General features: G+C 38.4%; 1 protein-coding gene across 50 annotated transcripts in view; it reads right to left on the bottom strand.

Moving 5' to 3' along the window:
- The window catches only part of RBFOX1 (RNA binding fox-1 homolog 1), a 1,167,105-nt gene that overhangs the window by 239,622 nt on the left and 900,407 nt on the right, over positions 1 to 27,076 (bottom strand). For 3 of the 50 annotated variants that reach the window (XM_021531203.3, XM_021531182.3, XM_077786831.1), the window contains exons 1-3: positions 25,270 to 26,030; positions 4,209 to 4,363; positions 1,256 to 1,476 (exon numbers count right to left, since the gene is read on the bottom strand). The exons of 37 other annotated variants lie outside the window; for them this stretch is intronic. In XM_021531203.3, the coding sequence (XP_021386878.1) occupies positions 1,256 to 1,342 (87 nt within the window). In that variant the 5' untranslated portion in view covers positions 1,343 to 1,476; positions 4,209 to 4,363; positions 25,270 to 26,030. Of the gene's footprint in view, positions 1 to 1,255; positions 1,477 to 4,208; positions 4,364 to 9,232; positions 9,242 to 25,269; positions 26,035 to 27,076 lie in introns of those variants that run through there. 10 more of the 50 variants (XM_077786828.1, XM_077786833.1, XM_077786832.1 and 7 more) reach the window with 8 other exon arrangements.

Raw genomic sequence — 27,076 nt, 5'->3', positions numbered from 1 at the left:
ATAGAGTGAAAGGCACGATTTGCTTGTAATTATTTATTGGACAGGATGGCAGAGGGTCTGCCTGAGCTCCAGTGTCCGACCTTCACCCCCAAATTCTAATGGATATGAAGACCTGCTGGATGTGTCTTGCTGCATAAAAAGCAGCCTCAGCTTGCACGTCCCACAAGACAGACTCCCAATACCTGATTAACAGCCACGGTGCAATGCTATATTTCTATTTTAAACATATGTGTCTGATATTAAGCCTGAAGTGAAGAGCACAACCCATAGTCTTCTACTACTGAAGGGACCTATATGGAAACCCACCTGTTTCATGCTGTGACTGCCCCTCTATGTCAACAAAGTGCTGGAGTAAAGGAGCACAATGAAAGTTTCCTTCTCCCTCATAGTTAATTTGACTTCTCCCTAGCACAGCACAGAAATGCCCTAACACACGTTTGTGTCTTGACCCTGTCAATGCACAATATCCAACACCTGCCACTTGGATGGTACAATTCTATCAGAGTTTAGAAGTGTTGACTTTTCCTAATGCCTTCTAATACTGTAAACAACAGGATACTTATTGCTTAATTAGCATCTAGACAATTTATTCAGAATCCCAATTCTACCAACAGAAATTTCATAGACACATAATAATAGCAAAAGCAAACACAACAACAATCTGGTACCTGCCAGTTGACTTCTAAATACACAGAACTCCTGCCCTGCAGCAAGATCTTACATTTGAGGGCTCAAAGGAATTAATAGGATGTGTATAAATATTCTTTGCAGGTGATATATTTCTATACACACAAAACCACAACCCCTTTTTAATTCCGTGGGACGCATAACATATGAATTGATGCATATTTAACACTATTCCTATTTGCTGTGCTAAAACACTTAACCTAAACACATCATGGTAAGTTACTTTGTCTTCTGACCTGCCGTGGGAATGCTGACTCCCTCAGAAACCTAGAATGGATAGCAAATCCTCTGCCCTGTGGTCAACCTCGTGAAGCAAAGGCATGAATGTTAAACAGCAGACAAATCAATACAAGCAAATATAGCTCAACTACACCATTTATTCAGCCATGAGAGATGTCAATACACAGATTAGGGTGATCCATCTTTTTGATTTCCTACTGTCTTCTCACTGACTACATGAGAGCTTTTGCCTGTATTAAAAGTGTTTGCTTTCTCAACCATAAAAATTCCAATTATTGCTCTAAGTGCACTAGAGTTAAGTTGCTTGTTGGAAGCGGCCTTGCATTACCTGAACAAGTCCAGCGAAGTATGGTGCTGCAGGCAGAATCATTGGCACTCCATAGGGATGTAGCAAAACTCCTTGAGACGACAACATGGTTTAAGTGATAGTATTACTCCCACTAAAGCTAAACACATCAATTGAAAGTTAGGGGAAAATCTATATACCAACTTCTTCCAAACTCAGAGCTAGAACCAAATAACTTCTGTCAGGGGCAAAGCCCACATCAGCTGTAAAAAAAAGAAAAAAATTGACGTCAGCAACACTTAATGTTAAAATTTTCTTCAGAGACAACAGATAGAGACAACAGCTGCAAACCTAACTCTACCCAAAAAGGAAGGTGCTATTTTGGGAGCAGCTTAAGTAACATGACTAGCCAACTACTCTTTATCAGTTCAGATTTTTAAGTAGTAAACACATAGAGATCAAATTCTGTACAGATCTACTGATTAGAAATAATTTTTCCCATCACTTCTGGCATATACATGACAACAGTTACTATCAGAAGCCATTTTCAAAATAATCAGGTTTATCATGATTGCATAATTAGACATTTCACTGGATTTATAAGCTGTTAAACAATGTTCATGTGCAGTCTGTTATACTGGGTACATGCTCCGTTTCAATTCATTATATTTTTCTTGTTTGTTTTGAATAAGTGAGCTAACGCAAGCTAACGACTTCTATTAGTGCAAATTATATTTTAATGGCTTTTCTAACCTTTCACAACATCTATGTTGTTAAATTGATCATAACTATTTTAAAAGAACACATTTTCCCATTAGAGTATTTCAACTCTGTTCTCCAAATCAACTTACAGTACTGGTGTAAGAGACAAAGGACTGAAATTTAGGCTGGTTTCCTCCCTAAATCAAAACAGGTTTGACTTTAAATGTACTGCTTGCAAGACATCCTATTCCGCAGCTCGTTTTTACTTTAGACAAAACCAACTTAGTCATTAACACCTGTTTTATGTGCTATGTACCTTCTATTGCAGATGTAGCTAATGACAAGAATTACAATTGAGCAAGACTTTTTTTATTTCAATAAAGAATTAGTTAGGTACTTACAACTCCCATGTTACAAGTGAAATAAAAAAAAATCTACAGTCTTCGAATTATCAGGGTGCTTCACACCACTAATTTCAGCTACTTGATTTTGTTGCATAATTACTTTTCCAGATAACTAATTGCAGACAAGATTTGATGTGATACTCAATTATTTAATGTCACATTTTGACCATCGTGGAAGGTTTTCAGTAATTGATTCTCGTGTATCAAGGCGGCTGTGCTGCAGGATTTGGAAATCTCCCTGGGCAGCTGCCTGCTGGCCCTCCCCAGTGCCAGCCTCACCCCACTGCTAACTTTAGACGTGGAATTGTGACCCTCAGTGATGCTCCCTGCAGAAGCTGCCAATGAGGCCAGCAATTGTCACATGATGAAGTGATGTTTACCCCACTCCATCTCCTGTTTCAGAATTGCTTCACTGTTCTGCTGGGGATGATGCTGCTCTCACTGGTTATCTGACCATGCTTAGCTATAAATCCTATTTCTTGGCCTTATCTTACCAAGGAAGAGAAACTCTGCAGTTTAATTATTAAGCAAGTTGACACAGCATGGATTTATTTTTCAAAGGATTGCCATTGATTCCACTACAAAACCAATCACTAATTTTCATAGAGAAATACATAAACAAAATGGATATATGAAAAAGCAAGTTGCGGTCACAACTCACTTAAAAATACTTAATTTCTTTAAAAAAAAAAGTTGATTTTAACTATTGTTTATTTGTTTCATCCAGCAGAGTGAGCTGCATTTGAAAAGAAAGCAGATTTCTTTCACCCAGGAATGGGGATTATAAAATGGATTCTGCAAGCTTTACACAAATGACTCCAGTGGGACAAATGACATAAATACAGACTGTTAAATTGCTCTGAAAAATACCTGGCAGGTTTTTTTTGTTTCAGCATGTATATATTTGATAAGATGTTAGAAAACCTGAGGAGGAAGATTTGTACAGGAAAGCTTAGGCTCAAGGGAAGCTTTTCTGTGATCTATTTTGGGACAGTTTTTTTGAACATTTTCTCTAATTATTTTGGCACAAGGCAACCTGCTGATGAAATTTCCTGATGACACAAAGTTGAAAGGTACTGGCAAAACTGGAAAGGATACTGATATTACATAGAAAGAACTGCTAAATCTTATGGGCTGCATTAATCAAAATTCAATAATACAAAATGCAAGATCATGCTCCTCCTAATGACAAAGTTCAGAGGAAGAAAAGCAGGATCTCATTGTATCTCTTTAAAGCATTTGAGATGCTAGTGAGATGCAAAGAGGAAAAGGAAAATTATCACTATTTCTTAATTTTAATTCTCAATTATTTCTTGATTTCTTAGCGGTACTTCCAACAGAATACAGTTCTCTTCATCCACATTAAATAGGAAAAGAAAGGTCAAATTCAAATACAACCATTGTAGATAAATTCCTTTTTGTGTTCAGGGGAACGCAACAACTATGTTGCAACAGAAACCTAAATTTGATTTGTTTATCCCAGCAAAGCAATCTGTGAATAGGGAAGAAGACAGTAGGAGGAAGAGACTAAACTAAGGACAATCCTGACACTCTAAAAATCAAGAAAAACCTAGTTATGAATAAATTTAGGCTGAACATATTTTTCCAAGTTCGGGGGTTTTTTTGAAGTATTTTGGTCTTGTCTAGTGAGGGTCTAGAACAGCCTTCCAATTCCACAGCAACAAAAAAGGGTGGCTTAGAACAGAATATGATGCAAATAGCAGTGGTAGTGTGAATTCAGCAGCTTCCAGGAGGACACTTCCAGCCCTTTGCAAGCAGTATAAACATTCCAGAATAACACAAACATCAAATGTCTAATAAGCATTGCTATTTTCTACATTGCAGATAGCAATACACAGAAACAAAGGTTGAAAATAAACCAAAATTACCTGTTTTAACGCAAGGACGCTTTGCTTGCCTCACTACAACAATATGCTTCTAAATGTCTAGGTGTGGGGCACTCCAGATGCAAGCTCTGGCTTGGTGGCTGGGCTCTGTGGTGATGTCCCATGTGTGCCCCAGCCACCTAAGTTCTCACAAACCTCTGCGAATCAAAACCACAGAAGCACAACAGAGCTTTACTCGCGTCTCCGTCCCGTGCCAGGCTCAGAACTCATGCCAATGCCTCCACATCAGCTCCACCACTTCAGACCAACACATTTCCTCTCCCTCCCAGCCACACAAAAAGGAGATTTCACTTAAGTTTTACAGTTAGTATCAATGGTCGCTCCTGTTCTGCTAGAATATGTTGAATAAATGAAATTTGACCACTAAGAGCACTGAGGACTGAGAGAATGAGCCAGAAGAGTATTGGCAAATCAGAGTTCTGCTTCACTTCAGCAGGACCTTTAGCATGATTAAGATCAAGCATAGACCTAAACACTTCTGGGAGGACAAAACCAGAATGGTTGGGACATGCACATCAAGCTCTGATGTTCCTGGTGGTGACAGCACCCACTTCCTGCCTGCTGCAGGGTTCCTCCTCTCTGCAAAAAAATTTACTCTCTGTGTGGGTGGAAAAGGGGAGATCATCTATTTTAAACAGCTATACAGCTTTCATTTCCATTACATTCTAGAAAATGATAATGCTGTTAGGAAAAAAAAAAAAAAAAGAGGACATGTTAAGCCATTATCAGTGTGCTCATAGAGGGTATGTTACTTTCAGCCATTCCCAAGCCCTAGTTGGCTTTGGTTTCTTTCATTAAAAATTTTCATGGATTTTCTGAAACTAAAAATTGATTTCAGCAATGAGAGGAAGAATGAGCAAGAAAAACACAGGAACACTAGTTTTACATGTAAAATGTAGATACACAAATAAAATGCACTATCTTGTTTCAACTATGCAGAATTTTTCAAAAAGGCAGATTTTATTAAAGAAAAGCTGCTCTTAAAGGTGAAGAGCATAGGTTAAACAAGGTAGGATAGGAGTACGTGGTCACAAAATTCTTAAGTATTACAGACCCAGCAATCTAATCTCATGTTTTAGCACAGAACTGAAGCTACTGTTAGGGGGGCTCTAGTAGCAGTGTTATTGAAGGCTTGCTAAGAAGTCATTTAAATAGGAAGGAAATGGAGACTGTACAGTATGGATGCACAGATATGGAAATAAAACTAGAAATACGCCTGAAAACTGGACTACACATTCAGACAGGACAAGAAAAAATAAAATGGTGCAAGAAAGATCAGAGTTTTGATCCCACCTGCATATAAGATGTAAACGGCACATTAGACAGTGACCAAAATACTTCCCCAGGCATAAGCAGATCCATAAGTTTTGCTACAAGGTGGGGAAAAAAAAAAAAAAAAAGACCAGCAACTTCCCTGGGGCCACAATGCCTGGAAAAGGCAGATCCCTGCAATGCAGTCATCAGCCAATCAATGATGTATGCTCTAATCAGATTCTGACAGAAGTAATCTATTTAGACCATCTTTCTGCCAAATAATTAATTCTTCTTAATGCCTGAATCTAGTTCAAAATACCACAAACAATAGTTCTTCCAAATGCTGAACAACACCAATGAACTTCAAATAATTTCTGCTTCCTTCCTACACTGGCTTAACTTTCCTGTCTCTCAGACCATAAATAATTCAGGTACCACTTTGGCACCCTCTTCAGAGCTTATGCTATGTCACATTTGAATATTTTAAGTTCAAGTCTCCCATTTCTGACCACATTTCCCATTGTCCAAATGCTCTCTGTTTTCTCTTTAAGGTTTCTCAGTAGTTTTTGGGTACAAAAAACCCCAAAACTTAAAGGACAAATTGGTTTCCAAATCTCCTGATAATTTCCTCATCCACAGCAACTTTAGATAACTGTCTCTAAAAAAGGATTACCAGACACCAGCACCACAGAGGCTCTGAAAGAGGAGGTGAGCTGCTGTTGATTAGCATTGCCTGAGGTGATCTGGCATTAAAGGAAATATTGATAGGCAGGAAAAGCTGTCCTGAACATCTTCGCCCACCCTCCCCAGCACAGCTGCTGGCACTAACTGCTGCACTTGTCTTCCAAAGACTATTTCCACCTTTATGCAAAAGCCATTTAGGGCCAAAGACTCTTCAAGTGCACCAGGAGCACCTTCCAGGCTTGCCCCATCTCAGCTGCTCCCTCTCCTCTGCATGAAGGATGTGTGGGAGCTGCTATGCCAGGTACCAATTCCCCAGCCAGCTCCTCGCACACAGAACAGCAGAGCCAAAACACAGCAAGGACATTTCACTGACTCCTAAAGCAAGGAAATGTCACCTATACAGATCAAAGGTACCTGCTGGTCTCATACTGATAACCAGCAGAGCAGATGTCATCGAATTTGTGTGAGTTCATTAAGCATCTCAGTTCACACTAGAGAATAGGCAAGGATATAGAAAGTGTTCAAAACTGGTAGAAACCACCATTTTCAAGCATGTGGGATACAGCAGGTTTAGAATTAACACATTTTTCTTCTGAACCTAAAGTTGCCATTTAAGAATTACATTAGCATCTAACAATAACATTAGCTCTCAGAACATTAAAAACTAGCAGCAGGTCAAGATGAACCCAGGTGACTCTTCAGTCAGAAAACAACAATGCTTCAGTTCCACTCAAGTTCAATTTTAGCATCTTTCTTCTAAATATACAATGATAGTAAGTTTGGAGATTTCAAAGACAAATAAATAGAGTCCTGCCAAATATAATAGCTTCACACAGAAGTAAAAACTTGGGAAACATGTTTGGGAAACTATATGTAATTCTAGAGAAATTACGGCTGATTGGCCTTGCAACACTTGAAGCACAATATTTCAGTAAATGTTGGTTTTTCAGCCAATCCTTCCCCTCTGGTTTCACCTTCCTTTCTTATTGTCAGTGCTGCGGTCTGAGCCATGGGCTGCTGCAGTATCTCACTGGCTAAAGAATGTCCTGTTTACTTTGCATTTCTTTTGGAATGCTCCCATAAAGACCATTTTTTCCTCTACCTGCACTGCCCCAAAACAAATCCTTTTATTACCTTTATCCAGCATTTGTCATCCCCTTCAGAGTCTCAGTTTAGCCTATTCCTACCAAAGGTATTACTGTCAACAAATCAAAGATGAATATCCTTTGTCTTGCCATTAATATGTGCTCCTTTATCTCCTAACCAAACTCCAAATGGCATTGATGCTTTCTCCTGACATTGCTTGCTACCAGCTAAGACCTTCTCTAAACACCTATGAACATTTTCTTTCAGTCCATAAAACCTCCTCTCGCCAGAATCACACAAAAACATTGACTGGGGGATGAACTGACTGTCCAGTGGTATGATGACCAATGTCCCTGTTCCTCTGCAGGTCTACCCTAATTTGTATCCAACTCTGATTATAAATTCCTTTGAAGAGAATTGAATCAGGTACAAGGAGATCACCACAATGATAGCAATATAAAAGAACACACACACACACACACACACACACACACGTGTAAAAGGTAAACATATACTTAGCTTCGCTTTTTCCAGAACCCTTAAAGACAAGAAGGCAAGGCTTGCCCTCTTCTACGTCTTAGAAACCCTCACTCTCTGCTTAGACTGGATTGCTAAAAGATAAGAACTTGTCCCCTGACAGCAGGGAGAGTGATTTACCCTTCAGTGAGTCGCAAGACACATTCACTTACATAGGTGATAAATGTATGCTAGAGAGAAGCAGCAGGTTAAAACTGGAGTTAAGGGATCCCTCTGTGCCTGGACTTGCCTTGGGCTACCACAGAAACTTAAGGATCTGTCATCAGCTCCACATATCAAGGCACAAAAGCCAAGAACAATCTGTGAACAGCTACTCTCTGGAAAAAAAACAATCAAATAGGTATCAGTGTCTTATAACTTAGCTGCACTAACATACCAGTTAGAAAGATTCTGGATCACAACCACATTGTTATCCCAGTATTTGTGTCAAAATTAAAGCAGGATGGATGTGAAAATTTCAGTTATTTCATGTGCTGTGCTCTGCACTTGGAAAAAGGATGACATTGAACTGTGCTTGTTGTAACTTCTGCTGTTTGTAGAAGTTAAAGATTTGCCACACAGTAAAGTCTCCTAAAGCTACAAAAAGTGGTGGAACACACCTCCACAGGCCCGCACAGCTCTGTGAAGGAAGCTTCTCTGCATGCCTCCAATTGTCCTGGATCACCCAGAAAATGAGCTGTAAAACTGTAGGAAAATACTGTTGCTTTAAGTACCAAGAGTTGATTTTGACACACAGACATCACAATTTATTCACAGCACTGAAGATGTGTTACAAAGTTCTGCACTTTGTTTCTTCTGCCTTAGTGAGCACCACATTGTTTTCCTTCTCTTGCAGAGCTCCATGCTGGCTTTTATTACATAACTCTTATCAGCTGGATAGATGTCCCAAATCACTTGAATTTTCCCTGTTGGCCCTTTTGAGAACACTCTCTCCCCTCTCCCTTCTCCAGGCTACTTCAGATATCTTTCTCTACTCTGCTCTTTAGATTATCTGCATTTTCTAAACCAGCTGAGATTAGCCTCCAATCCATGAGAAGTTAAGCAGCTTAGAAAATTTTGTATGAAACATAGAACACTTTCAAGATCTCATGCTTGTTTGATATCATGCAGTTACACAGACTAACTACTAAAAATTATGTACATCCTCCACAAATGATAAGCAGTATCACATGCATCTTTAATAAAGTCTCAAGTTGTATGTATAATAATTTCACAAAACACGTAGTAGAATCATACCTGCATATATCTTCCTTAATCTTGTTCATTTATTCTTCTCTTTTGTGTGCTGAATACAGGGTGACCAAGAAATACGTCTTTTTGCATGTATTTTGTCAGCATGTAAGAACAGGCTGTAATCTCCCCCTTAGGGTATATTCATTTGCAAATACAGCCCAGCAGCAACAAAAACATTTTTCCTTGCAAGTCAGGAACAGAGTGACTCTAACCAATACCCACTCTTATAAAATCCTAGTGATATACCCAAGCCATGCCATCAGAGCTCTTCATCCATTCCACACAGGATTTTGGGCCATATCTGAGCACTCAACCAGTCTCAGTACCTGTTCTTGGCCATATTCTTATGGGCACCAACCAATACCTCAAAGAGGATCTCAGGAATGCACCTGTGCTGTACAAGAGATCAACCACCTGCCTGTCACTGTCACATCCCAGGCTTTAGTTGTGTGCAGATGACAAAGATGACAGTCACATACTTTTATTGCCAAATCTGGTCAAACAGACTTTTTTTTATTGCTGTAGTCAGGCTACTCTAACTACTGTATCACAGGAAGCTATGACTTCTTCTTGACCCCAATTAGAACATTCATTATTCATCAAAGTACAGTTTTCATTTACTTCCCTTGGGAACAGCAGAGTATCACTGTGAGGATCTTTCAGTACAACTTCACCCCCTTAATACACCAAGGATTTGCTGACAAGTAACAGCTACTTATTCCCCCGAGTCAAGCTCATATTAATAGGACTGCACAGTGAATCATGAGATGGTATTAAACCCTGCCTCCTGCCTGTATAAATACATCATTCAAGCACCCTACCATGCCAAGTGCTATGGTTTGATTGCAGAAACCAGCAGAGGGTAGATATCCTAAGTGAGCAGGGTGCTTTGGGGAAACAACCAATGCAAACCCCTAAATAATAAAGACCCTATAGGTCTTTAAAGGGATCAGAGGGAATTTCTGTTCACTACTACAAGTTTCATATTTTCAAGAGATAAAATACCAAGACTTGAAGGCATTAGATGTAATGTAAGCCATAACTCAGCTCTACTCAAGACACTGGCAATAGTTTAAGTACTAAAGTTTAGCCAAGAGCTACAAACAAGGAGCATCTAAGGCAGGCAGGAGTTGGCTGAAAGCATTAGTAAACTCAGCTGATAGGAAATTTGCCTCCAAAGCTGAATGGCAAAAAGTTAAGAAAGCTTTTTCAACTTCATTGCTACTTAATGTCTGAAGTTAATTCAGCCTCACACAGATGTTTGGAGACACACTTATCCCACTCCTAAACTCAGTGTGGGCTCTGCCACTTGGCCTATCCAGGTCAAGCTAAAACCTGCCTCTCCCTGAGAAGGGTCACATCCCTTCTGCCCCAGTCTGAGGGTCTGTGACTGAAGCCAGATCAGCATCAGTGGGATTGCTCTGGTACTCTGCAGTCACCACCCACAGATGAATTAATTTAGAAGAACAAAATTCCCTGAATTAAGCTTCAAGAAATCCTCCTGGTAACACAGTAAATAGCTCTCACCTGAAAGAATCACAGCATGTGTTTACTTTTCTTCTTTCCCTTAAGACCTATTAAAAATATTTTACTTATTCATTACACATTCCAGTCCTATGTATTCTTCAGCAATCACAGAGGATACTGAATTCATGGGAAAACTTGATTTCTAATGATATCTCTCACAACTTTCTCAGAGCAATGTAAAGCTGGGGGGATCATGCTCAGAATATCAGAAGAGGAGAGAAAGCACCTAAGATCAGAAAACCAGAACACTGCTGTGTGAGTGCCAGATGGTAAAAACCTTTCCTGCCATCCACTTTTTTATTTTTTGTCAATTCCACTTGATATTAGAAGCAAATAGAGAAAGAATGGCCTTTTTAATCTCACCTTCATTTAGGTTTTAATCAACCTGTGCAAGCGCCCTTGGAAGGGACCAGAAAAGTACTGGGATAAATTTGTGCAGAGAAGGACAACATAAGAGGATTATTTCTATTTTTACTGAAATTGTTGCTTTAGTGAATACTCAGGATATTAGGTGGACATTAGTAAGATTTTTATTGCTGCAAGAAATAAAACAAAGAATTAGTAGTCCCCTTCTAAGACCTCTGAAGTTGTCAATTCTTTTCTGCAGTTCAAGATTGGGGACTTGGACACCAAAAACTGAACTCAAACTCTTTGACTGAGAGCATCTTACCTTCTTTCAAAAGTTTTTCAATAGTGATTTGTTCCTAACCAGAAGAAATGAAACATCTGATACTATTTAGTAAAGAGCTAAATCAACAAAATATATGTGGCTCAACACCAGGAACACAAATGAAGAAACGTAATCTTCCTCTGCTCAACAAACATGAACCGTTCAAGAGTTTCATAAGACAGAGCTGACTTTTGCACATCTGGATTATAAATGCTATTATTGGAACATCTCTCTTGAATTACACCAACAGAAAAGCACTGAATATAGCTGCTTCATCAGAACTGTCAGATTTCAGGGTAATTAATGAGAAAACTGGGAGTAATGGATTCTTACAGAAACTATTTTCAAAGGTTTTTATAATTATATTTTTACATTTTTTTTTATCGTTAGGTATCCTTCACAGCCTCCCTTCTTGGATGCTGGTGGGATCTGGTACTACTGCCTAACAATATTTGTGTTTTTCCACTGATCTATTTGGTTGTTCGTGGTCAAAGAGCTAAATTTCCAGATTTATCCTCAACCCTTCAGCCCTAATTAGCCCTTTAGGATCACATGAAGAAAATACTGAAATATTTTGTGCTCCCCAGCCCTAACTCCTCATGAAGCTCTGAGAGTAAGCAGTGTCCATCATTCTCACAGATCAGACACTGCCTGCTGTAACAGCTTCCTTATTCAAGCTGAAAATAGCTTTCCCTTGGAGTTTTTATAAAGCAGTAGCAAAATTCATTTTCTTCTGGAAATGGGCACACACGACTTGTACAATTTTAATGTGAATAAACATTTAAAGCTATTCTTGAGCAAAATATCCAAGAATATGCTGAGAGAAATTGCACATTCACTGTGTGATGCATTAATTTCACAGCAAAGCCAAGGCTAACACTCTCAGCAGTAGTCAATAAACTAATCTACTCCAGTAGAAATTCTGGTCCTGCTTTCCTCACCCAGGAAAATTCATGTCTGCATAGCATGCCAGAAAAAGGGCCCAGGAATGCTCCATTCCCATGCAGCCGTCTGGAAACACCTGCCTGGGTTGTTTGGTTGCAGACAAACGCAACTGTTTGTTTTAATGAGCACCTCCCAAGAGACACACCCCACCAAACTTCATAATAGACTTTACAGAAAATAAAAAATTAAATAAATCCTCACTCCGTCCCAAGTTTCTGTTTCAAGGGGTTTCTGGAAACACCTTGAAAACAAAGTTCTCTACAAAGAGCAGTGCCCTGGTGTTCCTTCATTCTTAGAAAACTGTCATTAGAAACCCTGTTTGAGTTTCCATCTGTCAAAACTGCAAGAGTAGTTAGCCACATCCATTGAGGAGCATCTACTGACACTTGAAGGGATAGATCTGAAACTCCTGTTTAGACTCCAGGTATGTGAGAGGAACATTACAAAGTATTTCTAGCAAGTGCTTGCATTAAAAAAAACAAAACCACAAAACAGTGGAGAATCTACATTCTATGCTAAAAATGATGGCTATTTTGTAAAATGACATTTCAACAAGCACCTAAAACACCACTCCTAACTGTTGGTATGCATAACTTTCCAAATAACCATGCTTTTTACACATTTTTTTCCTTTGAATTAATTTCTTTATATACATAAAAAGGACAGTTTAGTTCCTAGAATCATTGAATGATTTGGCTTGGAAGAGACCTTAAGAATCATCCCGTTTCAATGCTCCTGCCCTGGATAGGGACACCTTCCATTAAAGGAGGTTTGCTAGAGCTCCATCAGCCTGACCTTGAAATCTTCCAGGGCAGGGGCATCCACAGCATCTCTGGCCAACCTATGCCAGTGTCTCACAAACCTCACAGTTAAAGTTTCTTCCTGTAAACCTACTCTCAGTTTAAAATAATCTCCCTTGTCCTGTTACTCCATGCTCTTACAAAAAATCTCTGTCCATCTGTCTTGTAGACTCCCTTCAGGCACTGGAAGGCCACAGCCAGAGCACCCCAAAGCCTTCTCTCCTGGCTGAGCAATGCCAGTGCTCTCAGCCTTTCCTCACAGGAGAAGTGCTTCATCCCACTGATTGATAGTAAAAGGGTTTAAAATCATGGGGATTTAGGGTTAAAAGGAAAATTAAGCTTAGTAGGCCCTGAAAAGAAAATAAATACCCTAGGTACAGGAAGACTTTGTATCTTACTAGAACTGCACCTGTGTAGCTAGTACATGATAAATGATATAATTGTTAGATGTGATGATTGTTTAGTAATTAAATATAATTACTGTTTAATCGTAAGAATAATCATGAGAAACTGTGGTCAGGGACCTAAGACAGATCACGAGAAACTCATGTCAATGTATACAATAGAACAATATAAGTCTAATAATGAATATGTAAGTTATATAAGGATAGAAAATAAAATACGTTCAGCTCGAAAGCCATGTGGGAGTCAGATTTGGGTCTGTACCCCTGATTCCCAGAGCTCTCAATAAAAGCACCTGCAGAGAATCATATCCTGTGATTCTGTGTGTTCCTGAACGCTGACATGATCATCTCAGTGCCACCCCTGCACTGGCTCCAACATGTCCCAGAATGGGTCAGGCTGGACTGGACCACACTGGGACATCTGGTGCCACCCCCGTGTTCCAGCAGGGCCACCCCAGAGCACAGGAGAGTGTCCAGATTCTTCTGGAATATCCCCAGTGACGGAGACTCCACAACCTCTCAGGGCAGTCTGAGCCAGAGCTGGATGCAGAACTCCAGGTGGATTATCACCAGAGCAGAGTCCATGCACAAAGGATTTTGAACTACCTTGTTTCAATGGAAAACTTGCATTCCTAAGTCAGGCTCATTGGATTAACAACATTTCCAAAGCCTCAGAAGTCCTGCTGTCAGCAGCAACCCCAGCAAGCTCTAGAACTGTGGGCAGTAACAGCTCAGGAGCCGTGAAAATATTACAGACTCATGTTCTCAAACATTTTTAATAGGTGACTTTCTGCAATGATAAAAGCTACAGAAAGTCTAATTTTAGGATCTGTTCATCATTTGTGTCTGGAACATTTTCTTCTACATTTTATTTTGAGGCAAAAACAAATCACATGCTGGGTAGTTGCAATCTTTCAGTGATTTGCCTTAATGCATCCAGATACAGTATCGTGGATACCAGTGTTACATAAAGAAACTTCAAACAGTTGACAGGTACATTAAATCAAAACAAAATCAAAAGCAGATTAGCACACAAGCACTTTTCCATCAGGGAATCCATTTGTACAAGAGTCAAGTTCTACAGAGACATCTCCCTGCCTGTACAGCACAACTTGCCTTGCCCAGGGAGCACTGAGGGATGCTCTGCCCCGAGTCAGATCTAAGAGTCAAAGCAGTTTGAACCTTGCCTTCCCCAGCTGATGCCTTGGTAACAGCATAAACCCTTGCTCAAAAATAGTTCAAGATACCTAATGATGCCTCTGTAGTAATAGTTTGTCAGTAGCTGTTTCAGTAATAAATGAAAGTTAATGCACATTTCTAATTTCTGTATTAGCATTCACAACTCAGACATTATTTCAATATAAAACATATGGTGAAATCAAATTAGTAGTGAGAAAATCAACTCAAGCCATAGAGAAACTAGAAATTCACCATTAAATAAAAACTGCTGAGGACCATCACTTTTTAAAAATGGAACAGCACATATTCAACCAAAATAAAAGATTAGTGTGTAAATAGTAGAGGACTAATTACATAATGTACCTTTACAAAATTACATAATATGGGTGCAGCTTATTTCCCTGTTTGCTGTTTGAAAAATAGATTGTTTAATAACCCATCAAAGCTATCTGTAAACCACGGCAACAATAGAGCAGATGTTGACTGTTGTCTTGTGCCTCACAGACATAATTAAATACAATGAAACACTCACGCACCCAAATAATGGAGGACAAACAAATACAGCAGTGCTGCTCTAGAAACATAATAAACCTCATTTACTGGGCACCTGCCTTATATTAATCTGCGATATTTAAACCAGGGAGGAAAACAGAGAAGAAGGTATAGATTTGCCTGCAGATCATAAAAGCTACAAAGAATTCCTGGCATTATAAAGGAGCTGTAACTTCTGCAATACTTCCCCACACCGTTGGCTTCCACAAAGCTCAGAGGGAATCACCTTTTCTACTGTGACCATACAGGACAGGACAGCTGCGTTTGGTACCTGAATTTATGACTCTGAACGACCCAAACAGGTTCAAACACATCGTGCCTGCTGTGTAAGAGTCTTCAGATGCCTCTGGAAAACCAGGTTCCCTTTGATTGCAAAACAATTCCCTGCAATTATTTCCTGTCCCCTCTCCCATCTTGCTTTTAAAGAGGCAACGGAAAGCAAAGATTAGGTTCCAAAACTATCCAGCCAAGTGGTTTTCTGCTAGGACAATATTCAATACTCTAGTTCACATCAAAATTTCAGAGATTTTTAAAAAGCATCCTTATCTTCATTTCTATAATCAAATGTAGATACATATTTTCTTTCATAATATCAGTATTGTTCTACTATTTGAATAGGGTAATTACGCAAATCAATACAAAATTAAGTACCTAATCCTGCAGTTGCTATTAAGAAACAAAGTTTCCAGGCAGAAAAAGCAACTTCAAAAATTATCAGTCACATGTATTGTAGAGGAAACGGAAGCTTATTTTTGTTAATAAAAACAAAAAAACCCTTAAAATTATAATATTAAATAAGTGTTATTATTTGCTTTTATTTTAGGTAAAAAATATAAAACTGCTTTCCTTACTGCAAATGCGTTTTGCCTTTATATTTAATTTAGTTATTTCTAAGAAACAAGACAGAATATAATGTGATCTGCATCTCTTTATAGTAATAAGACCATGCTAGTCTCCTTCCATAGACAACACTATAAAGCATAAATCCAAATGGAAAACAAATGGAAGTATAATGCCACTGTGAAGCAAACCAATCAACCCTAAAACAGCTGAGATAGATCTCATCCAGTAGTTCATTCATTCTTTATAGAAAAGAAATGAAAATATTCCTAGGTGTATCAGATTAAAAAAAGAAAAAAAAAACAAAAACAACAACCACCCTCAGCAGCTCTGAAAGGTTGTAAAGCACTAAATTCCTTTGATTTATGAGGCAGCGTCCACTGCACTGAGCAAAACAACTCAGCATGCCAGGACCCTTTTCCCTGAAATTCCTTTATTAACAGAGCCCGGCTCTGCGAGGGAACAAAAGCAGTGGTGCGGGGTGTATAAATCATTAATACTCTGCCGTGCAATGGCTGAATTTCCTGTGTGAGCTGGGAAGCCTTCCTGCACAACAGGGATTTTGGGCTTGGAATTGGCTGCTATGAAATGTACTTCATCATCCGCCGTGTTTGACGCTTCCCAATAGCTTTGTACTTTTCCTCTCCTTTTTCTCCCCCATGCCCAGCAACTGCAATAGAAATTTATTGGATTTTATGTCTGCAAATAAAAGGAAGAGAAAAGCAGGAAAGGAGCAAGCAAGCCCATTTAGAAGCAGAATCCTTTTCCCTTCATTTAAAGGCAGGTTGTGTGCAAATAAAATCCAGTACTGACAAATTAATTTGGCATTTTAATAATTTTTAGTTTACCACTCTCAACTTAAAAAAAAAAAAAGAAAAAAAATCCAATTGAAGAGGGTTTACCCCTAAAAAGGAAAAAAAAATAACTATCATGAAAAATGGGACTCCTCTCTAAATTAAGTAATCTTCTATTGGAGCATTTATTTAAGAAGAGGCAGGGAAAAGGGCAAAGGAACTCCTGAACTCTGCTGTTTGTTTTTATTTCTGCTGTATCAAAAAGCTTTCCAAAGAGCAACAGGCAATTGCACGTGTACATGCCACGCCTGGTATTGCAAGTGAACCTGGCAGAAATGGTATCAAAGGAAAAAATAAACCAAGCCCCTTGGAATTGCAGTTTCTGAATGCTCCTGTATTTTTGCAGCATGATGTGCTGAACTTGGGTAGGGAATATCAAAACTACTTATCCTGCCCCTGAAGTATGTGCAATACAACAATTGCAAAGCTGAATGCTTTCCCAAACTCTGAGATGAAATAGCAAGTAATCTTGATGAAACATTCTGTGCTAAAACATTCCTTTTGGGGCTCGACTTGGGAAAACCAAAGAGCATGACAGACTGAGCAATGCTGAAAAAGCAGTCTCAAGCCATATGCTACCCATCAGGGAAAATGACACACATGGCAAAGGTAACCAAGGATCCAATCCATGCTCCAGCCAGGCCAGAGCACAATTCCAAAGGCATCCAGCATCAATTCTAAAGGCATCCAGCATCAATTCCAAAGGTATCCAGCATCAGCACCCCCAAAAAACACATGTATCCCATCTAAGCCATAAGTATCTAAGGCACTTGGAATGCTGTTTGCAAAGTGAGCAAGCTGAAGTCATAACACAGACATTCCAATGGGCCATTTTACACTTCTGCAGCCATCCAGCAGACTCCAGATTACAAGAATAAGCCTGCAATGCATGCAGGAGTCCCTCTGCATTACACAATAATGACATTCTGAACGGAAATAAATGAAGCCCCTGCAGTGCTATTCTGTCAGCTTTTGAAAGTAAATAACTTCACTTCTGACAAGACAGAGACATTTTTTTCCTCCTCCTGCCACAGAGCATTAATTGAGCCATGCAGCCTTGTAACATCCCAAAGACAGGACTGCTACATGACAAGGAAGAAAGCTTATGGAGGGGACACTCATGGAATATATGGACTGCCTAAGTATTTTCAACCCCAGATTTTCACACTCGCTCTGTTTTTAGCAAAATCTTCTTTTCAGGGAGAACTTTTAACCTTGCTTTTGCCTCCCTTTACAATGTTTAACTTGTTTCAAATAAACACATTTCACACTGCTTCATGAAAGACTGTGCTTATCATAAGCATGTATTTTAAAACTTCTTATCTTTCCTTGTTTGTAAATAAATCTTCATGCTCATAATCAATATCTGTAATTAACTATTTCACATATACAAGACTTACTGTCCACAAAGGGATAATGACGATTGCTATAAAACAAAACGCTATGAGAAGCAAAAACCAAAGAAGTCAACTTTAAAACGACATCATAATTATAATAAATACTATTGCAAATCAGTAAGGAATTGAGGCAAGGCATATTAGAACTATAAGTATATACACAAACCACAAATATGAGATGACAGTATAAGACCAATGTACAGTTACCAAAAAAAAAAAATTATATTCAAGACGTTATAGTTAGGAAGCGCAACACTTTCTGGTGCATTTTGAAATAAAGGGTTAAAAGGTAAATTTAAAGATGATCTAAGATGAAAGACTTGCATTCTTATTCATGAGTACCTGAACATCTTAAGTATTTCAATTTTGAAGTACCACAGAATTTCTTTCCATATCTGGAGGAAAAAGTAAAAATCGGTGACTCACTGTGAACAAAAAATAATTCACTGAACACTTCAGTTCTTACTACAGTGTCTAATTTTGATTCTGCCTGTGTTCAACACAACGAGAGAGAGCAGGATCAAAACACTGCGAGATCCCTCCACAGCTGGAGCCTGCTCTAGTGCAAAAGACCAAAGGCCCAAGTACAACCAGTCAGGATAGCACAGACATTAGATATGCTATTTTCTCTAATTAAATTCACTGGGCTGCTGCACTGACAGAGTGGGAGGGGAAGCAAAATGTAAAAGAAGTCAATGGTGCTGCACTAGGCAACTCTGAGGGAAATGAGCAATGCCAGCGAGGAAATGACAGCAGGTTCTCAGGAGAGCTCTTCCACTACACATCACACTTTAAAACTGATAAATCAATCGCACATGCACCTTTAAAAGGCAGGAAAGCTTGAAGGATTCTTGGAGGGTGTTGACTTCTCCTTTCCACCAACACTATTCTAACTCTATAAAACAAGGTGATAAATTCCAGTGTCACAATTTTTATCACTTTCATTTATACCACCTATTAAAATCTTCAAAAATATTCTTAGCAGGATTAATATTAACATGGTCATTGTACTTATTTACCAACTCACAAATACACATGTTGAACACCAAAAAAAAAATTTAGTCTAGTTTTGAATTGCTATGGTAAAAAAAAAAAATCTAAAACTGAAATATCTATTGGCTGCCCTTAGAAAAACCCCTGCTTACATAACCACCACACACTCTCCTTGGCATAAAATACCACATCATTTTTGTCAGAAAGTATCCATCCATATACATGTTTAGCAAATATAATGAATAAGGATAACTTACAAATAGCTCACAACAGAATATCCAGACATTCCTTTTCAGATAAAGTGTTTTAAAATGTTAAGAGAGGTCACTTAGAAAAAAATAGTGGTTCTAAGCCAAAAATATTCACCTGCTCCTGTCACACGGAAGCTCCTTTGCAACTGCTCTTGTCTTACAGTCCAAAGCAGCAGGTAACCTTCTTAACAGATTCTTCTGGTTTCTTGAGGGGGTTTTGTCTTTGGAGTTGGTTTCTTCTTTTTGGTTGGGGCTTTATTTCCCCCTCCTTCTAGTATTTAAAGAGGAGAGTACTTCACTAAAGCACCTCCTCTCCTTTTGTAAGAGACTGACCTTGTTTGACAAGGCTGGAGCTCCTACTCAGGATGAGAGCTGCTCCAGCACTTGATCCCCAAGCCACTTCTCATTAGCCTCTGCCAAACAACGGAGCAGCTCTTGGGAGACAAAAGGTATGAAAACGTGGAAATTGGGCTTCAGTCACAGGTGGAGTCACAAATACCAGCTCTCGAGTTTGTTGGTGAATACCAAACGATCTTATTTACCCTGATCAGGATAAACAGCAAGACATCATTCCTGAAATCCGCATTAGCAGCACTCCTGGGTGCAACAGCTGCACATCCACCTTTTGAGGTCTGCTCCATTCATGCACTAAAATTCCCTCGGAGTGCCACAGTGCCCCCTTAGGTACAAACGCATCCACAGGACATGGTTTGTAGCATGGCAGCTCCTTTTTTGTTTTAGCACAGTGCTATAATGTGTCTGACACAGCACAGCCTTTTTACCCTACACATATGAATAAACAAGAACTGTGTTTCTCTCGGGGCAGCGAAGCTGGTTAAATGAATCAGAAAAGCCTGAAAATATTGCCTACCCTCAGTCCATCAGCTACTGGACAATTATTCAAGGCCCAGCTGTAAGAAAAACAGATGGTGAGTGAGCATTAGTACCGTGGACTTCTTTGCACTCATGCAGTCATAAGCAGAGGTTGTATGTTCTCACATGAAAATTGCCATGAAATAGCAGAGAGAGCAACAAAATTGTGCAAAGACTCCAATTTATAAGATAACAGATGCTGAAAATTTTCAAGAACTAAGGTCAGATTAACTGATTTTACAGGAGAGCCACAGAGTAAGTACTGTAAATGGACCAGGCAAAGAAAGACAGTGTTCCCATGATTGGTTTAAGCAGTGTCACCATAAAACATCAGTTATTGAATTCAACTGACATACCTGAACCTTTGAAGAGTCACTGAAGTATTAAATGCAAAAACTAGACACTCAGAACTGTAACTGCAATGGTGGCATTCAGCAATTGATGTGCTATTAAAAAAAGTTAAACTGTATCCGGGAACTGTTTGAATTGTTCATCCATTCAATTTTTTTACACAATTTTAGCACAAAAATAATCTGTTCTAATCCTTATTCCATTATTGACGCTATTGACTACATCAGTTGAAATTGCTACCAAATAAATCAACATTGAATTAAGCCATGAAGAAACAATGTGATAAAAAGTCTTTCAGGCTCCTATAAATCATCAGATCCAGAAGCATGACATAAGTAACTGAGAGGGGAATTCAGCTTTTCTCCATAGCCATAATGCTTAAGGCCCAAATAAAATTACACTAATTTACCATGTAAGCAGTAATGGAATAGCTGAGGTAGAGATGGAGGTTTTGTTGGTTTCTGCTTTGTTTTCATGGTGGATTCTTTTAATCACTGATATGAGAACTATACCATGAACTACTTTGTTAAAGACAGAAAAGGTTGATATTGAAGTTTCAGTTCAATTGTTTTCGATCTGTGAATGTCCACTATGAGCAATTGCTCCATTTAAGAGGAATTACCCTTTGTACAAACCACTTCACTATTTAAAACAAAGCACATCTATCATCATTAAATAGAAAAAAAAAAAAATTACCAATCTTAAAATAATGACAGCAGCATTGTACAATGTGACATGGAAGATTCTGTCATGTTTCAAAACAAGTTTCTTTTGTCACTTCACTCAGAAAACCCCAACCGAATGACCAGGAAAACACACCACAGGAAAACATCAGTTAACAGAGCTAAGCCTCCATTAATATATCCCAAATCCCAATTTACCAGCGATCGATATTTTGCTGCAAAAATTACTTCAGTTTACCATTTGATGTTAACTTGTGGTCAGAAATTCAGTTTTGCACTGATGTGTCTTATTAAGGAGAAGAGAAAATACATGCGTGGAGCTGTTTCTAACCCCATGAAATGTTACCAAAAGATAGGGCACACCACAAATGCAACTTCGCTTCTCCTGTATCTTTAAATATTGACACTAAGGAAAATTCTCACCCAAATGCATCCACACGTTCCCAGCTGACCCTGTCCTTACAGTGACGCAGTGAAAAGTTGCAAGGCAAAGCCCCACGTTCTCCCTCTGTTCAGTGCTGCCACTGACACAGGCACTTTGGTGTGATGTTCTTTGAAAAGTCACTCTGGATTCCCATAGTTAGAACCATCTCACAAAGAAAATGTCCATATCATTTCAGACTATTTTAAACAACTAACTCAGAAGCATCCTTCAGTTTCTGTTGCCTTTTTCAAGTGAATGTCTTATTGAAAGTTAATCTATAACACGAACTAGGCCTCTGTCCTTTATTTATTTTCAACTTTATTTTCAAGAGTTAAACTCAAAATATTTTTAGGTAAATCATCCTTCATGCATAAACGTTTTTTAAATAAATCAGTTCCTCACTTGACTCTTAAAATATTACACACATGTGTAAAGTAAAAGATATCAGAGTAAATACTCAAGTTTCTAACCCTGGAAAAAGTAGTACAGCACTTGTGTAGCACACTGTGGAAAACAGTTTATCTATTTATCCTAAACAAACTGGCCAAGTGATGCAGTTGCACAAATAAATTATGGCCAATTTTAAATGACTACCAAAGCACTGATTTCCCCAAATGATTCAATCAGCTCCACAGAAAACCAGTATCCTTGTGGCTATGAGGGTAAATAAATATTTAGTGACAACGACTGGCTTACCCATCTTGAGAAGAATGTAATGCCTTTCACAGACTTCCAAGAAAGACATAACTCCAATTGTAAAACTTACACATGGCAGAATACCAATGTAGATACACAAAAATAAGAATAATTATCTTCATAAGTTCTAAATAGGCAGCAAAGTTTAACAACTGAGAGCTCAGTTGTAATACAGATGTCTGAGTTCAATTTAATTGAGGTGCAAGTGAGCAGACATATCTCAAGTGCAATTTTTAGAGAGAAAAAAATATATTATAGCTTCAGAATATCTATTTAGTGCTGGTCACAGGCTGCACGGGCAGGAGGATTCACTAGTTATTAGGTTGCCACACAAAGCCTTTAGGTTACCTGTATTTCAGATCGATAGACAACTTGATAGAGAGAGAAAAACATTTACAGTTTCACTAAAATAGTGACATTTGCACTAAACATACAAACTAAGTCTTTTTGTCAATTTGTTCTAAACTATCAGATAGGGGAAAAAGAGAAAAAAAAAACAAAGTAGATTGTCATGGTAAAAGTTTATTAATGTTTTTAAAAAAAACCCAACTTCTTATTCCTTTACTGTTTAAAACCAAAACCATGTTATATGGCTTTGCAGGTGATGTCAACTCAGTCCTCTTTGCCTGGATAATTTTGAGATAAAGTAGCATTGTTTCTAAGGACATACTTAACAAAATGCATAAAATAAGAGGCCATATGTGAATTAAGAATATAATTATCTGACTCTCTAGGAATTCAGAATAATTAAAATGCCAACCAGCAGTCAAAAGAACCAAAAAGCACAGAATTTTGAACCTGCCACAATTTTCATCACAAATTTAGCAGACTCTTCAACCTATTATATAATTGTGATTAGCACACACAGGATGATTTTAAACTGACAATAGGATTAAAGAGATGAGAAAGCAAACACTTTAAAAAAATTCTTTCAGTGTGGCAGTTAATCCACTGAAAGAGTTAAAAATTATCCGCTAGATATAGCGCTTTGTAAAGTACATTAGCAATCACTTCTCATCTTTCTCTCAGATGGAATAGATGCAGTTGAATTCCCTGTTTTCAAGTATTCATTAGAGTTGCACAGTTTCTGAAACCTTAAAGCAGTGCCATGCTATAGATGTGTTTGCATAATGATACTGCAATATCTCACTGAGGAAGGTTATTAGAGCACCCAGCCTCATCTTTATGTTATCCTTTAGCAGCTCCTTGTGTGGCCATGTTGACCTCTCACCTGAATTCCCATTTTTCCTTTCAAAAGCCCGTCTTTAACACACAACTTGTTCTTTGACAAACTCAAACCAACAAATCCAGAACAAAACACAGGAGTACATTTTGTATGTAACACTAAGTGCACAAGTCACACTGCATCATTAAAGCTGATCTATAAATGCCATTCCCAAAACAGATCCAGAATACAGAATTACCAAGAATGTACATTTTAGTTATGGCATGCAAATTACTGAAATTTAAATACATCATATTTATCTGATGCAAATTTTAATTGCAGACATATGAATCCCTCCCACATGCATGGATAATCTAGGGCGCATGCAAGAATCTGTTATTATGCACTCCTAAGCTGGAAGTCAGAAATGGTTTATACTACACTACAGCAGAAAAAAAACCTACAGGAAGGTTTTATCCTGAAAGTCATGGAGCTTTCTTCTTTCAGCAGGAACAGAAAAACAAATGTCCCCAAATAAAAATAAGCTTTAAATCTATTTTATCTATTTTTTAGGAACAAAAAGAAATACTGTATAACATCTTTCAGGCATTTGTGAATGCAGAAATAAAGTTAGACTTTCAGGGAAGTAAATTTGCACAGAAACTGTTGTAGTGGAAGTTGGAAGAAATGCCCCTATTTGTTACAATAGGCACAAGAATATTTTTTCTCCTGAAGTTTCAATAGAACTAAAAGGATAGACAGGATTAATTATTTTTGCATGATAACATATTTCTGTCTTGGCTCTACACACTTACTAGATGACTCTGTAATGGTGGATTCAGTTATAAAATAGAGTAGGATACAAAGATGATTTCAAATTACTAGTTAAAAAAAAAAAAAGTGCTATTATAGTTATTTCAGACTATAGCAGAGAGGAGGTACCAAATGTTAAATAATTTCAGAATATAGAGTGGGAGGAAATACTTTAAAAAAAATTCTCTAAGCAAAAATGAAATTATTTTTTAAAAAAATAATTGAAAATTGAGTAGAAATTAACATTGTTTTGCTGATACCCAAACATTTTCTTTAAACCCAGTCCAATATACTTCAGTGATAGAAGTATTCTGCACAGATATATCTTTATAAATCATCGGTTTCCCTGTGAACTAAAAATCAGCTTGGCTTTAATCAGCAGCATGTTTCAACACAGACTTAAAATTCCTGTCTTCAAAGAAGGCTTAAACAAAATTGCCATTGGGCACATTTACATTAGAAGTATAATTTATGCCTGCAAGTGAATAAAGAGCAGTCCTTTATGGCTGAAACTCTGCTACAGCATCCACGAGAAATGAAGGCACAGTACCGTGTTAAATATCTATATACATCACCAACAGAGACACTGCAAAAAGAAATAAAATAAAACAACACCAAAACACCAAAAGATTTGCGAAGGCTCAATGCTCTGTTAAAACATATTTTCTACTCACTCTCACATTCCTAAGTGCAGGCACAACACTCGCTCCACACGGTGGGAGACATTTATACAGTCTATTCACACAAAAAAATACCTCCCCGACTGCAAATCCCCCAAACGACGCTGACAAAGCAAGCTCTGCGAGGAAAAGCAAAAGTTAAGCAAACTTACCTGCTGTAAGTACATAAAAGTCAAGGCACAGGAGAGCTGGGGACACATGCCCACATTCGGCAGTGCCACGCAGGTTGCACCCGTAAGGGGATGCTGCATGGTGTTGCTCTGAAGTCTACGTAGAACAAGTGAGGGGGCTTGCATGCAAGCACGTTTGCCCTATCTTGTCACTATGTGTTGGTTGTATTTTTTTTTTTTCCCTCCTCTCCCTTTTGATTATTTAAATAAGAAACGGTGTTTCTCGAACGCCTTTCCTCTCCCCAGCGCTAAGCCCCTACATTCGTTTGTCAGCTAAGGCAACTTGGTAGGTTGAAACTACGGATTTTTAACAGAGAGGAAAAAAAAGAAGACACAGCCTGCAGCCTATTGATGAGCAAATGGAACTTCCTCAATGACAGAGCTGAAGCTTGTCTCACAACAGTAGCTGCTGACTAGGAGAGAGAGAGAGACTCAGTGAGGCTCAGTCGGCTGGTGCTGATGCTGCACAGCTTCTCATTTGTCAAATGGGTCCTAGGGCAGGGTCTTTACCACTCACCAAAATTCAAATACCGCATTTTAAAAATCCCTGGAGAGGATAGGAAAGGAGAGAAAGTGAGCGTGCTGCATCGCAGGCATCCGTGAGATCTGGGCAATTAGTGTCATTGCCCAGCTGGGACTGAATGCCTGTTATGATTCTGCACGCACACAGACACACTCACACCCTTCCCCCCTCCCAGGACTCACACCTGACTGGAAAAGGGCTTTCCCCTTCTAAGAACACAAGTATGAAGCACAAAGTAGGAAAGGGAAAGAATCTTGGCTAGTCAAGAGGATTCCGGCAAGTACACAGCCTGATCAGCAAATGAGCTTTTTTAAAACAGAAATTAATTTTCTATCTACATTGCATTCGCTATCCAGCTTCCCAAAGAAGCCCACAAAAGCATCACAGTGAAACTGTGCAGGAGCTGTGTAAGCACTGCAGCAGAAATACTGGGAATCAAACAGAATTCTATGGCATACTGTGTCTACTTTACTGGGGGGAGGGGAGCACACTTGGATAAAGACTGTATCTTAAAATTGGTCTGAAGCCCATCTCATCTAAAATTACAAATTTATCTGACAGCTAGTCAATCTATTATCAAGGACTGCCCTATCAGGTTACATGGAAAAATTACATTTGCAATTTTCAGAATTTAATGTTTACTTTCTACTTTGAGAATGATACCTCAAAATTAGTATTCCACTCTTGCCAGCTTTTTATTCACCCCCCCCCCCCTTTATTTTATGGAGTAATAATTATTCATTAGTAGATCTAGTTAGTCTTTATGTAATAAAGTAGGATGTGACCTGCAAATCAAATAATTTATACTACAGCTTGTCCTTGAGGTCCTATATTACAGATCTTTTTTTTTCCTGAGATACAACTCAAGTATAACAGAAGATATTACTATTTTTAATTAGAATTTGACAAATGAATTAAATATTAATTCTTCAGGAAAGAAGGTCAAACCTCAAAGAACCACCTGAGGTTTTGAAGGGGTTCCTTCTTTTAAAAGGACTCTGAAGAAGATTTGAAAATCACCTATTTTATAGGATACGTAATTCCCCTAAAAACACATATGAGACCAAGAGTTTAATGCTAACAACAATAAGCAAATAACCCCACACAAGAAAAAGTCTATTTCATCCACAGCATAACTGGTTTGATATAAGATCTCCCTGCAAAATCAAATAATAGTCCCCGCTTAACTAGAAACAGAATCAAAACACATCTCTGCAACTCAGGTGCTACATAAAAAAACCCAAAAAAACCCCAAAACATTTATTT

Source organism: Lonchura striata, chromosome 16, assembly GCF_046129695.1.
Source record: "Lonchura striata isolate bLonStr1 chromosome 16, bLonStr1.mat, whole genome shotgun sequence".
Classification (NCBI taxonomy): Eukaryota; Metazoa; Chordata; class Aves; order Passeriformes; family Estrildidae; genus Lonchura; species Lonchura striata.
This window is presented reverse-complemented; position numbering and strand designations above follow the sequence as displayed.